This window comes from Peromyscus eremicus, chromosome 12, assembly GCF_949786415.1.
Source record: "Peromyscus eremicus chromosome 12, PerEre_H2_v1, whole genome shotgun sequence".
Taxonomy (NCBI): domain Eukaryota; kingdom Metazoa; phylum Chordata; class Mammalia; order Rodentia; family Cricetidae; genus Peromyscus; species Peromyscus eremicus.
The window spans coordinates 60,311,154-60,325,285 of record NC_081428.1 but is presented as its reverse complement, the minus strand read 5'-3'; the positions used below and the strand labels follow the sequence as shown (position 1 = coordinate 60,325,285).

The 14,132-nt window shown below is 51.9% G+C and overlaps 1 protein-coding gene across 2 annotated transcripts in view; it reads left to right on the top strand.

Moving 5' to 3' along the window:
• Itgb5 (integrin subunit beta 5) overlaps positions 1–10,297 on the top strand; it is a 117,325-nt gene extending 107,028 nt beyond the window's left edge. Inside the window, exons 11-15 of one of the 2 annotated variants that reach the window (XM_059277248.1) lie at positions 279–501; positions 4,214–4,314; positions 7,069–7,188; positions 8,320–8,457; positions 9,601–10,297. In XM_059277248.1, coding sequence (XP_059133231.1) covers positions 279–501; positions 4,214–4,314; positions 7,069–7,188; positions 8,320–8,457; positions 9,601–9,860 — 842 coding nt within the window. In that variant the 3' untranslated portion in view covers positions 9,861–10,297. Of the gene's footprint in view, positions 1–278; positions 502–4,213; positions 4,315–7,068; positions 7,189–8,319; positions 8,487–9,600 lie in introns of both variants that reach the window. The other variant, XM_059277247.1, reaches the window with a different exon arrangement.
• The last annotated feature ends 3,835 nt before the right edge of the window (positions 10,298–14,132 follow it).

The window sequence follows — 14,132 nt, the reverse complement described above, 5'->3', positions numbered from 1 at the left end:
ACATTCAGTTTCTGGCGTGGACACGCCGGGGGAACTATCTTCACATATCAACTGAACCAGGAAGCTTTTCTGGTTTTGTGTCATGACTTGACCAATCAAAGCACCATGCATATTATCCTGTGGCATCACCAGGCCCTCTTTGGCTCTGAGGACAAAGCCAGGGTCCCATTCTCTGTGGGATTCCTCACCCTGGTACATGGCAGGCCCTGCATGTGCTCATATATAAAGACCAGCAAGCCCTGACACATATATATATATGTGTGTGTGTGTCCTTTTAGGCCATGGCGAGTGTCACTGTGGAGAATGCAAGTGCCACGCAGGTTACATTGGGGACAATTGTAACTGCTCAACAGACATCAGCGCATGCCGGGCCAAGGATGGGCAGATCTGCAGTGACCGTGGCCGCTGCGTCTGTGGGCAGTGCCAGTGTACAGAGCCTGGAGCCTTTGGGGAGACATGTGAGAAGTGCCCGACCTGCCCAGATGCTTGCAGCTCCAAGAGGTAAGGGCCTGCCTGCTCTTCCGCCCTCACCCCAGGCCTGTGTCTCACCAGGCAACCCTCCCCAGCCGGCCTCTTGTGCCTGCGGCCCAACCTCCTGCCTACACACAGGCTGCCGACCCGAACTTGTCCTAACAGTCACCAGAATAATGGCCATGAAATGCTGGGTGTATGTGTCGGGGGGGGGGGGGGGGGGGGGCAGGGTAGGGATCGGGCCGGGTCTGGACCAAACCGAGGCTCGGGTATGCCATCGTGTGTTCTCAGAAGGGAATGCGGTGTACGCTCTTTCCCAGATCCCCCGCAGAGCATCTCCCAAACAATGCTGCATGGACCAGGCCCGTGGGAACTGCTGCATTAAACAGCCTGTCGTCAGGAGGCTAATAGGATGGAAAGGCGCCGACCTAGATAGGGATGCCTGAAGCGAGTGCCGAGGCTGTGGGGTTTTTCTGCTCTATTTATGCTGCTAATAGAGTAGCGCTGAATGTAGAGCTTGTCTAGGCTACAGTCACTGGCTCAGCCCGGAGTCAGGTCACACACACAACCTGATGACCATCCTGGGCCCTGCTCTTCACCCCCACCACTGGGTTGCCACCGAGGTCAATTGTTGCAAGAGTCAAGACAAGGTGCAGCCTGGAGCACAGGCGTGTGACATTGGCCGTCCGAACTTGCTGGGAAACAGCTGTGTCATCCTTGGTGCTGAGGAGCCCGGGGCGGGGCAGATGGGTGGGGGGGAGCTGGGCACCACACAGAAACAAGTGGTGATACAGGCAGTGTTACTCTTTGGCGGGGGAGCACAAGTGTGTGATTTTCTTCTGGCAGATGTCCCTGCTAACGTCTGGCCAGGCTGATAATGAAGTGAGTTCATGCTCTCAGAGCCTGTGATTGCTGCCGGTCGGTCGACTGTGTTCAGAAACGTTCCCAGTGGCCTGACCTTCCCTGGCTGGGTGCCACAGACAACCCTGGGCACAGGCAACTGAACCTGCCTATACATGGAGAGACAAGATGGGCAGGGAGTGGCCCAGACACCACGCCTGTATGGGTGGTGTCACAGCCCCAGTCAGCATGTTGTGTCCAAGGGACCCCCTGGCCCCACCACAGTTCCCAGCAGACCCTGGGGAGTATCACTCGCACTGCTTAGGGCACATGAGGCTGATGGGGAGCAGGCCGCGCTGGGGCAGCACACGGAGTCAGGAAGAGGAGCTGAAACCTCATCTACCTTCCTGTGGAGCCGCAGGCAATGTGGGGTTGTCTTGGGGGCAGTTAAGAGGCCTCAGGGAAAAACAACCCTTGCTTTTTAAATATCTGAAGAGCTAGGAAAGCCCAAAGATAGGGACTGGCCCTTCTCATCTATCCCAGGACCACACTGACCTTCTGTGTCTTTCACAGCCTAATGGAATTTTTTTTCTTTTTTTCTTTTCCTTTATTTCTTTCGACAAAGTTAATTTTAGGCCATTTTCCTACTTTCTGTTTTCTGAGAGGTTTTTGAATACTTGAGTCCTTCATCCTTGTGTTCTAGAACTAACCAAACACGCCCTTCACTTTGGTGAGGTCACACCCGGCTCCAGCTGATTTCAATTAACAAGCCTTGCACAAAATCTCCAAGCGGCTTGTTTTTGTCAAGGGGCAGACATGCTTTTAATACGTAACTACAGTGCAGCCTGAGTTTTGGGTGGGGGGTGGGGGGTGGGGGGGCTCAGATCTAGGCTGCTGTATCCCCGTGGGTTGTATGGAGTGTGTCCTAGAAGTGACCTGGAGCTGTGGTGATACATACAGCAGAGCCTCTGGGGGCGGGGAGGTGGGGGTCGCTCCAGCAGCCAACCGGAAACAGGCATCCTGTTTGCCATGTGTTGATCCTGGAGACTGGCAGGAGGTCCAGCAAGGGTCAGCGTGAATGACCAGAGATGGAGCCACCACCCCTTCCTGGCCCCGGGCCAAGCCTGCCTACCCTGAGGGGTGGGGGTGGGCGTGAGAGGGAGGACCAGGCAGGTCAGGAGACAGATACAAGCCTTACTGCCTGGCTCAACTCGAGTGTCTGTGAGATCAGACCAAAGAGAGAAGGATTGCCAACTCTGGAGTAGATTCCTAAGCATGTCAGTGTCCTCTCAAGAAAGTCCCAGCTCGCGCTCGCTCTCTCTCTCTCTCTCTCTCTCTCTCTCTCTCTCTCTCTCTCTCTCTTTCCATAATCTACCCACAATCTAATCCTTGTCAGTGTCCAGAGGGTAGTCAGAGCATGTCCGGGAGGCAGGACACTGGGAGGGGCCCTGATCTGCTTCTCCTCTTCTGACGTCTTGGCTTCCTCTGTAGAGTGGCCCTACAGTATGATAGAGATCCCTCTGGTATCAGGGAACTTTCTAGATACCCAGCTCTTCTCGTCCCCTGTGGGATAAGCAGGGTGACCTGCCCCCTTGTGGCTGGGGTTTGTGGGGTTACCCCTCACTCCAGGGTCACAGCACCTCCCCTGCATCCCTGGCTCTAGAATCCCACTCAATCTGAGACTTCCCAGTGCCACTTCCCCAGAGCCCTAAGACTTGCTGTCCCCTGGGCTGCTTGACACTACCCATGCTGCCCCAGGGTTTGCTTTTCCTGTGGCACCACCCTGGTCCTCCCAAAGAGGCAGGGACCCTTCCTCTCTCCCAAACTTTAACAGTGGCTTGGCTGAGGCCTGCCTTCCCTCTGGTGCCCCCCAAGTTTTCTATTCTGATGCAACCTCAGGCAGGAGACTGTCTGGACGCAGATTTGATGATGTAGAATGTAATAAGTGGGGGCTGGAGAGATGGCTCAGCGGTTAAGAGCACTGGCTGCTCTTCCAGAGGACCTGGGTTCAATTCCCAGCAACCACATGGCAGCTCACAGCTGTCTGTAACTTCCGTTGCAGGAGATCGGATGCCCTCATACAGATACACCTGCAGGCAAAACACCAATGCACATGAAATAAAAATTAAAAAAAAATAGTAACTGTTCAACAGGGCATTGTAATTAAGCATCTTCACATGCAGTCACCCAAAGGTGGGGGGGGGGAGCGGGGTGACTAAGAAGGCCTCTTTTTGACTCCTCATCCATTTTCTAGAGAAGGTCTCTGTTATAAAATGTACCAGCTTTAGTGTAGACCAATTACCAGGGAAGTGGCCAGCATGCCCTGAAGGACGCTGGCAGGTGGACACTGTGTGGGAATGGGGAGGGGGTGGGAGCCCAAGGTGCCCAGACGGTGATGATCAGTCCTTCCAGGCATCAGACTTGCCAGGAAGCCCCATCCTAGAGGTCGGCTCTTAGGGTGCAGTGGAGCCCAGGCACCGAGGCTTACTGCTAAAAGTCCTCTGGAGAGGACATGTTATTACATGAGCCTTGTCCAGAGAGTGACACATGAGAATACTAAGATTGGGGTAACACAAGGGCTTCACGCGCTGGCCCCAGGAATGTGGAGGTACTCCCGAGGACCAGGAGTAGTTATTATTCCCTGAGCTGACTCCTTGGCCAGTTCACTATAGCAGGGTGCAGATTTGGTTCCTGCTGTCGGAATTGGGAAGGCCTGCAGCTGGCAAATTGACTTGTATATCAGTGATGTCTCTAAACTCATACATGTCTTTCTGAGACCCTGGGGCTTCCTTTTAACGCCAGTAAGATGTCAGAGCATCGTGTCCCCAAAGCCAGACCTCAGGAGCGCGGCTGAGCCTTTGGGACATTACCCAGCAGCTAATGATCACATTGATTTTCTCAGAGACTGTGTGGAGTGCTTGCTACTTCACTTGGGGAAACCTGACAACCAGACCTGCCACCATCAGTGCAAAGACGAGGTGATCACGTGGGTCGACGCCATCGGTGAGTGCTCTGGGTAACTATGGACAAGCTGTCTCTCTGGACTTTGGCAGGCTTCAGGAGGTTTTTTTCCCCTCTCTGGGGAGCACATGGTCTCAGCCTTGAGTCAAGCCCAGCATAGCTACCTTGGCATGATTGCTGGTTCCCAAAGGGGACCGTGGGATGGGACCCTCACATACTAGTGGCAGGAATGTCACACAGAAATCAGTTTGGCGGCTGCACAAAAAGCTACTCGTAGAATCATCACACAATCTAACAATTCCGCTGTGAGGTACATGCCTCAAAGAGTTGGGCCTGATAGTCACATTTTTTTTTTTAAGATTTATTTATTAATTATGTATACAGTGTTCTGTCTGCATGTATGACTGCAGGCCAGAAGAGGGCACCAGATCTCATTACAGATGGTTGGGAGCCACCATGTGGTTGCTAGGAATTGAACTCAGAACCTTTGGAAGAGCAGCCAGTGCTCTTAACCTCTGAGCCATCCCTCCAGCCCAATAGTCACATTTATAGCATTGATTATAATAGTCAGTTACTCATTAATGAATGAATGATGACATAAATGTTCTATATCCATCCGTCACGGAATATTATTTTTTATCACAATAGAGAGCAAAGCACTAACATGGTAACACATCTGAGCCTCCAGATCACTGGGATGGTGAAAGATACTGGTCAGAAAAGAACAGAGGTATTACATGATGCTGTTTAAAATGTCCACGGTAGGCAATGTCAACTGAGAAAGGATGGCGGGGGGGGGGGGGGGGGGGGGGACGGGACGACACAAGATTATATGCTAACACGTGTGGACATTTCTGGGCACTGGCCTAACATTGTGAGTTCCCTCAATTGGCTACATTTTGAAATGATTAAGCAATTCCCAAGGGACTGCATGTCTGAAGAGGGAACTTTCAACCGAGGCTCACCAGTGCCAGCAGGCTTGCCCTCTGTCTTGACCCCCAGCTCCTGCAAACTCCTGGCCCTGGCTCTGCCTGTCGCGGTCCTGGCTTCTCTCTTTGTAGACTCTGTTTTTCCCTCTCCCCTGGCTTTGCCTGACTGCTTGGCCCAGTCGTGGCCCGGAGTATGCTCGGTCTATTTATCACGCAAGCATTCAGTGAGCACCTACCCTGTGGCCAGCCCTGTGCCAGGCTCTGGGGAGTTGGGAATTCTTTGCAACCTTTCACACACTCCTGCCTTTCACCCTTCCCCTAGCTTGCCGTCCAGGGCCTGGCGGAGCTCCTCTTGCATGAAGCACATGGAGTTAGGGAAGAAGGGCTCCCTTCCCACCTCCCACAAACAAGCCTGTCCTTCGTGCACAGCTCCTCCTAGCCCAGTCCTCTGAGGGGACTCTGCAAAGAAGTACATGTTGGGTCCATCACTTGTCCCTAGGCAGGCTGACTGACTGGCTGGCTTGCTTGCTTTTTGTTTGCTTACTTGTTTATTTTCGAGGCGGGGTCTCACTATGTAATCCTGGCTGGCCTGGAAGTCACTATATAGACCAGACCGGCCTCAAACTCACAGAGACTCGCCTGCCTCTGTCTCATGGGTGCTGGGATTAAAGGTGCGCCACCACGCCCAGCCTTATTATTTTGTTTCTGTTTGTATATTGCTCTCACTATATATCCCAGGTTGACTTCAAACTTTCTGTCCTCCTGCCTCAGACTCCCAAGCACTGGGATTATAATTGTGTGCCACGGCATCCAGTTCTTCCTTGTGCTTTTAAAAATACCCACCCTCAGCCACGTGGTGGCGGGGCACACCTTTAATCCCAGCACTTGGGATGTAGAGGCAGATGTGTCTCTGTGAGTTGGAGGCCAGCCTGGTCTACAAAACGAGTTCCAGGACAGCTAGGACTGTTACATAGAGACACCTCTGTCACAGGAAAAAAAAAAAAAATACACCCTCACCAACTCTGAGGGGGCTGAGAGAAAAGGTTGGGTCTTCAAGTTTGCTAACTACACCCTTTCATCTACTTCCTGATTGAAGGTCCTGTTCAACCAGGTTTGGAAAGAGGAAAGGAGGCACATTTAGTGTCATAGCATTAACCCGTGGTAGTGATTTGAGACCAAGATGCCCTTGTGATCTGACATCCTTTTCTCCAACCCTATCCTAAAGATCAGTCTTCAAACCCTTTTCCGGGGACCCGGGCAAGACAGTAACACTGTCCACTCTGGTCAAGGACCGTGTGGGGAAAGAGAAGGGCTGTGGAACTGAGGAAGGAGTTTGGCAGGAATGAAACCTGCCATAGACAGAGCTGGGTCTTTAACGGCGTGACCTCTGGCAGGGGCTCACAGTATCAGTGTGAAATGCCACCACGAAGCCAGCCTCTCATCCGGAGAGCCTCGGCACCCTGAGTTCCAGCTCTTGGGGAAGAGCACCATCTTGTCTTCTTTAGTCAGGTCAGCCCTGCAGACTGGGCCAGTTTCCAAAGGCTGACACTCACTCAGGCCTGTTGCATCCAGTTCCACTCACCCGTGCCCACTCCCAACCATTGAAGGCTTCTTTTATTTCATGTCACCACCAGCCAAGACTTCAGAGGGTTGACAGTCCTGATGGGATCCACATGTCCCCTAAGCCATACACTCAGCCCTGGGCCTGTGATCTTGATGTGAGAAATCTGAGCTTGTTTTAAAGCCCCGAGGCCCCTTTTAAGTCTCCCGTCCTTTTCTGAGGTGCTTCGCTTCGACCCTTGTCCATCAGCCGTTCCAGTGTTTCCCAGAGAGATGCTCAGGGTGTTTCTGCTTGCTTCTCTCCTAGTCAAAGATGACCAGGAGGCTGTGCTTTGCTTCTACAAAACGGCTAAGGACTGCGTCATGATGTTCAGCTACACAGAACTGCCCAATGGGAGGTCCAACCTGACGGTCCTCAGGGAGCCAGGTAGGTGAGAGCCCAAGGGGCTATCCTGGGCCTGCTTTCTTGTGCTCTCCCTATGTGGTGGTGCATGCCTGTGAACCCAGTACTCTGGAAGGTAGAGACAGAGAGTTGAGAAATGTGTGTAGCCAGCCTGGGCTACATGAGACCCTGTCTCAAACTACTTGTGTGGAGCACACCAGCCGGCAATACTGTTGAGGCAGAGGGCTGGGGCTAAGGCAATAGAGCTGTGGGAGTGTTGCTGTGGAGTGTCACCACGGAAAAAACTTTAGCATGCTTGGTTAGGGGGTTTTGCAGGGAGGGTACAGGGCAGCTGGTCCACCAGGGCTGGGTTGTCCCTTGAGTTGGGGATCATCTGGGTCACGACAGCCTGTCAGTACCAACAATTCTGTCTTGGATTCTGGGCACTGGGACTAACAGCCTGTGCCTCAGAGTGACTGGGGTTTCTGTATCAGCCATTTCAGCTTTTGGATTGTGGAGGAAGTAGAAAAAGGTTTGCAGATTCCAGGTCACAGAACCCAATTTGCAAGTTGAGCCCGACTCCCTGTGCACAGCATTGCCTTCTTGGGCCAGAGGCAGAGGAGGTGTAGTGCCAGCCCAGGGCACTTGCCTGTGGCAGCGAGGCCTTGCTTTCGAAGCCCCGTCTTTGCTTGGAAATAAGCACGTTCGCTCTTCGGAACTTGTCACCAAGGGCTCAGAAATGCCTGACCCTAGCCCAGCCCTTTCAGAAGTGGTGTACGCTACCTGCTGCATGCCTGGTTTGTCCCTGAAGCCACTGACATGAAGACAGAGCTGTGTCCCAGCGCCCTGCACTGGAGCTGGGCCAGGCTAGAGCCCCTGGGGCACAGCCCAATAGGAGACGGGTAACCATTCACCAGGGTGCTCACCTTTGCCAACACTTCGCTGTGTGAGCTTGAAACAGTTACTGAATTCTCTGAATATTTTACTCTCTGTGTCTTGGGAAGACCACCTGCAACCACCCCAGCTTTCAGTCACACAGAGGCAGCATGGGGGCGCGGGACAGAAGGGAAGTTGTCTGTGGGAGGCAACCTCTCACCTTGAGTGTAACTGAGGTCAGGAGGTAGAGGTGGGCAGGATGCTAACGGCTTTGCCCACCTGTCTCCCGGTCCCTTTCAGAATGTGGAAGCGCCCCTAATGCCATGACCATCCTGCTGGCTGTGGTTGGCAGCATCCTTCTGATCGGAATGGCACTCCTGGCCATCTGGAAGCTGCTCGTCACCATCCATGACCGCCGAGAGTTTGCCAAGTTCCAGAGCGAGCGCTCCAGGGCCCGCTATGAAATGGTAAGTGGGGGATGGGTAAAGAAGGGGCTGTGGCCTAGAGCAAAGGCCAAAGGCAGCCAGTATCTTTGGCATTAAAAACAATGAAACCAGCCAAGAGTGAGCTAGGTGTGGTCGTATTCACCTATAATCCCAGCTGCTCCAGAGGCTGAGATAGGAGCACTTGGAAACTCAAAATTAGCCTGGGCTTCTTACCAAGACCTTGTCTCAAAATAAAAATAACCAGGGGCTGGAGAGATGGCTCAGAGGTTAAGAGCACTGATAAGCTCTTCCAGAGGTCCTGAGTTCGATTCCCAGCAACCACATGGTGGCTCACAGCCATCTATAGTGGGATCTGATGCTCTCTTCTGGTGTGCAGGCGTACATGCAAATAGAACACTCATACCACCACCACCACCACCACCCCAAAAAAACCTTATTTTTTTTCTTTTTAGTGTAGTTCAGTAGTAGCGTGCCCGCCAGGCATGCACAAGGCTCTGGGTTCGATCCCTAGTATCACAGAACAAACAAATCTATGAACAGTGGAGCATCCACATCTGCAGTGCTGGATAAGAGAGCCACACACCTGGAAGACTTGGGGAACACGTAGACCCCTGGTCCGTGTTGGGACCGCTGTGGGGCAGAGTGCCAGAGCAGGGTCAGTGGGGAGTTGGGTGGACACACAGGCCCAACCCAAGAAAAAGGCTCAAGCTGTCGGGTCTGGTTGGATGGCCATATGAGCAGGTCCTTCCGCCCCAGGCACACCTGCAGCTTCAGGAGAGCCGGGCTCAGAGGAAGGACCTCTGACCGACAGACACACACACACACACACACACACGCACGCACGCACGCACGCACGCACGCACGCGCACACACACACACCACAGAGATAGAGTCTGTCTGCTCCGGTTACAAGGAATTGGGGGCTTTCTGCCTGAGCCCTCTGTTTCAGAGATGAAGAGGGAAAGCTCGGAGAAGGGAGGGAATCCCCCAGTGCACAGAGCCAGCCCGAAGCAGGCATCCCCGGAGGTGCTAGACCAGAGGTTGAGCTAACATCTGTACTCACACACTCACTCACTCTCTCTCTCTCTCTCTCTCTCTCTCTCTCTCTCTCTCTCTCTCTCTCTCTCGTTCGCAGGCCTCAAACCCACTGTACAGAAAGCCCATCTCCACACACACCGTCGACTTCGCCTTCAACAAGTTCAACAAATCCTACAACGGCTCGGTGGACTGAAGGAGGTCGGTGGCTCCTTCGGGGTGGCTGGAGCAGGACCGAGGACAAAGACTGAGGTGTCTTGGATTGCTTTCCACTTGCTCGCACTAGCTAAGGAAGCAGCGAGATGCCCTCCACTGAGCCTTAGGGGGCCTGCTACCCACACGGGAGGTAGCTGGCCATGAGCCCTGGCTGCAGGCCAGAGGCACTTGGAGAAGCAAGAAGACTCTGGTATTCTCAGCTCCCTGCTGCCTCCAGCTTGCTGTCTCCATGAACTGCTGAAGGCTGGCCTGCCCCTCGTTTCCCCACCCGGTCAGACGCCATGGTATATGTGGAAGAGTCTGCGTGTACAAAGCAAGGGCGCAGTCTGGCTTTTTCGGGTTGGTGGTTTTTTTTTTCTATGAAATAAAAAGGTCACGCATTTATGGTGTAGAGCTGATGACTAGCCCCCTGAGGACTGCCTGGCGTCTGTGGGTGTTGGTGGTGGAACTGGGGAGGCGCCGGTTGAAGGTATACAGCTTGCAAATGTTAGCTTTCCCGTCCTGTCCATGTTTGTTTGGTACTTTTGAAATGAAAAGGGGAGATTTGTCTGGGATTGGAAGTAAAGATTGAATCCAAGCAACTTTCTGTTGGTGTGGTGGTTTGAATGGAAGTGACCCCCCACCCCTCCCTAGAGGCCCATAGGGAGTGGCACTATTAAGTGGTATGGACTTGCTGAGGTCTGTCTGGCCTTGTTGGAGGAAGTGTGTAACTGAGGGAGGGCTTCGGGGTTTCAAATGTCCAAGCCAGACCCAGCGTCTCTCTTCCTGCTGCCTCCTGATCCAGATGTAAGAACTCTCAGTCCCTCTCTGGTACCACATCTGCCTGTACGCCGCCATGCTTCCCGCCATAACAATAATGGGCTAAACCTCTGAACTATAAGCCAGCCGCCCCTTTCTAAGAATTACTGTGGTCGTCCTGTCTCTTCACACCAACAGAAACCCTAAGTAAGACAGCTGGGTGCGTACACTCTGGCACGTGCCTCCCTTTCTGAGTGGTCCCCAGCAGAGCCTAACACATCCATACACTTTATCAGGGTCAGGACTTGAACCATACCAATAGTTAGGGTGCTTCAAGAGAGATGAGCAGGTACCTTTGGGCCCCCCCCCCAGGTTTTGCTTAGACTTCTAGATAGGAACTGTACCAACCACACATGCTCCCCACCTGTGTTCTGCATTGCTGAAGGCAGGAATAGATGGTTTGTAGATGCTAGAGTGCAGAGATGTGTGGCTTCCCCACAAAATGTTTCTTCCGGGCTGGAGAGATGGCTCAGTGGTTAAGAGCACTGACTGTTCTTCCAGAGGACCTGAGTTCAATTCCCAGCACCCACATGGTGGCTCACAGCCATCTGTAGTGAGATCTGGCACCCTCTTCTGGCCTGCAGGCATACATGCAGACAGAGCACTGTATGCATAATAAATAAATAAATCTTTAAAAAAAAAATGTTTCTTCCACTGTCTAAATAATAGACCCTGACCAACCCTTTCCCTCATCAAACCCTTAGGGCCTGCCTGGGGCCCAGAGCCCAGATCCATCTCAGCTTGTTTCCTGCAGAACCTTAACATCTCCCTTTGGAGATGAGTAGTTCCCAGTACCCTCCTGACCTATAGCCTTGAGTCCAGAAGAGTAAGCAGGCTCTGGCAGTGGATATGGTCCTGCTGAGGACCCTGTGGTACTAAGCCCTGGGCTCACAATGCCCAACTTCCTTGACAAATCTCTCACTAATTTTTTTTATTTTTTCCAGATAGGGTTTCTCTGTGTAGTTTTGGTACCTGTCTTGAATCTTTCTGTGTAGACCAGGCTGGCCTCGAACTCACAGAGGTCTGCCTGTCTCTGCCTCCCAAGTGCTGGGATTAAAGGTGTGCGCCACCACCGCCCCGGCTAATGTTTTGATTCTTAAAAATTGATTTTTAGCCAGGCGTGGTGGCGCACACCCTTGATCCAAGCACTCAGGAGGCAGAGGCTGGCATATCTCTGTGAGTTCGAGGCCAGCCTGGTCTACAGAGTGATTTCCAGGACAGCCAAGGCTGTTTGTTACATAGAGAAACCATGTCTCGAAAAAATAAATACAAATAGTTGATTTTTAAAAATTTTTATGTGTATGAGTGTTTAACCTACATGTATGTCTCTGCACCACATGCATGCCTGGTGCCCACAGAGCCAGAAGAGGGATTCAGCTCCCCTGCAACTCTAGTTAACAACCTGTTGTGAGCCATCGTGTCTGATCTGGAACCTGAACCTGGGTACTGTGCCAGAGCGGTCAGCAATCTTAACTGTTGAACATCTCAGCCCCTCTCCAATGGTTTTTGTCCCTGCAATGCTTCAAGCCTACAGGACCTTCATTCAAATCAATCCATTTTAAGCTTTGGGCCAAATTTCCTTTTTCTGTACTTGGCCTGCTCTAGGCTGAGCACTGATTGCCTGAGGCAAAGAACTGGTTCTGAATACCCTTCCTCTTGTGCAGCTTAGAAAAGGGGCCATAAGTCCTTTTGGAAATATAAGACTATGTAAGACTTTGAGACTTCCTAAACTGGGGGGTGGGGGGTGGGGGGTGGGGGGGAAGCAATTTTGGAAAAAATGTAGTTTCTCTTCCATTTACTTTGGGGTCTCCGGGAGACCTTGAATTAACTTGTTCAAATCCTGTTTTCTATAGTCAGTGCTGTGTGCATGTGGCACTCGAGCCCCAGACACCACCTCGGGTGTTCTCACAGAGACCCTGGAGGAAGAGATGCCTGTGAAGGGACCAGCTGCCCACGGTGTCCTGCTGCCCCCTGCTGGAAGTTCTTGACAAGCAGCCTGGAGACTGTGGCCCACGGCCAACCATGATTTCCTCATTTCTTAAGGTTGCAATAGCGAGCCGGAAGTAGTAACAAGAATGCTTCATTTTACAAAACCCAGCTCCGTGTGTGTGTGTGTGTGTGTGTGTGTGTGTGTGTGTGTAACATGATTTAGGACGCAGGGATAGGTGTGCCACAGCGTGCCTCTGTGTGTGTGTGTGTGTGTGTGTGTGTGTGTGTGTGTGTGTGTAACATGATTTGGGAGGCAGGGATAGGTGTGCCACAGCCACAGCGTGCCTGGGGAGGTCTGAGGACAACTACGGAGCTGGTTTTTTCCTCCCATCTTTTTGTAAGTTCCAACAAGGAACTCAAGTCTACAGGCTTAGGGGGCAAGTGCCTTTGCTCGCTGAAGCATCTTGTTGGCTCTGTTGGTTTGTTGGTTTTTGTTTTTATTTTGTAGCAGGACCTCACTCTGTAGCTTAGACTTCCTTAGAACTACGCAGCCTGGGCTGATCTTGAACTCGAGGCAGTCCTCTTTCCCTAACCTCTTGAGTGTTGGGATACAGATGTGTCTGCCATGCCAGGATCAGATCTTTTTAAAATTTATTTATTTATTTATTTTTTTCAGAGCTGAGGATCGAACCCAGGGCCTTGCGCTTGCTAGGCAAGGGCTCTACCACTGAGCTAAATCCCCAACCCCAATTTTTTCATTTTTATTTTTTGGTTTTTTTGAGACTGAGTTTCTCTATGTTGTTTTGGTTCCTGTCCTGGATCTCACTCTGTAGCCCAGGCTGGCCTCGAACTCACAGGGATCCACCTGTCTCTGCCTCCCGAGTGCTGGGATTAAAGGCGTGTGCCACTGCCTGGCCAGATCTGTCATTTAATAATTTAAAAATTATAAAGGTAAGCACTTTACTGACTAGCCTATCCACCCAGCTTTTGTATTTTTATTGATTGCCTAGAATGAAAGTTTTTCTAATTAAAAATTTTTAATTGGACAAGATAGGAAATAAAATCATGAGGGGAAAAGCATTTGGAATCATACCACTTAAAGGTACACACTCTTGGCCTTTGCTTTACCGTGTAGCTCATTGTCTCCCAAAGGCCTGAATACTGAAGGCTGGGTTCCTTAGCACTGCTGGGAAGGGGCTTTGATAGGAAGCTGCTGGAAGGTCTCCCAGATGTTGGGATCATGCCCCAGAAGGGGATGGTGGGACCCTAGCCCCTTCCTCTCTGTTCCATTCCCAGCAGTGAGGTGAGTGGTTCAGCTCTTTGGTAGCTTGTGCCCATCATGTCTCAATGGGCCTCACTTTCTTCATCTGTGGAATGGGAAGTTCCGCCGGACTGCTCACAAAGGAGCTCCCAATTTCAGTTTCCCAGCATTCTGGACAGAGCCCTAACTTGGATGGCTGTGAAAGATTCCAGTCCTCTTGGGTTCTCCTGCTCAGCCTCAGCATGTGTAGCTTCCACCCTTTGAGACACGTGTTCTGTGTAATTCACTGTAGGTGTGGGCAGGCAAGGAGCCCTGGATGGCACCAGAGGCATCCTTAAGGAGGCTCAAGGACTTTATAATCAGGTGGTGTATTAGGTTCTCTAGAGGAAGAGAACTGATAGACAGTCTATATATATAGAAAGGGGATT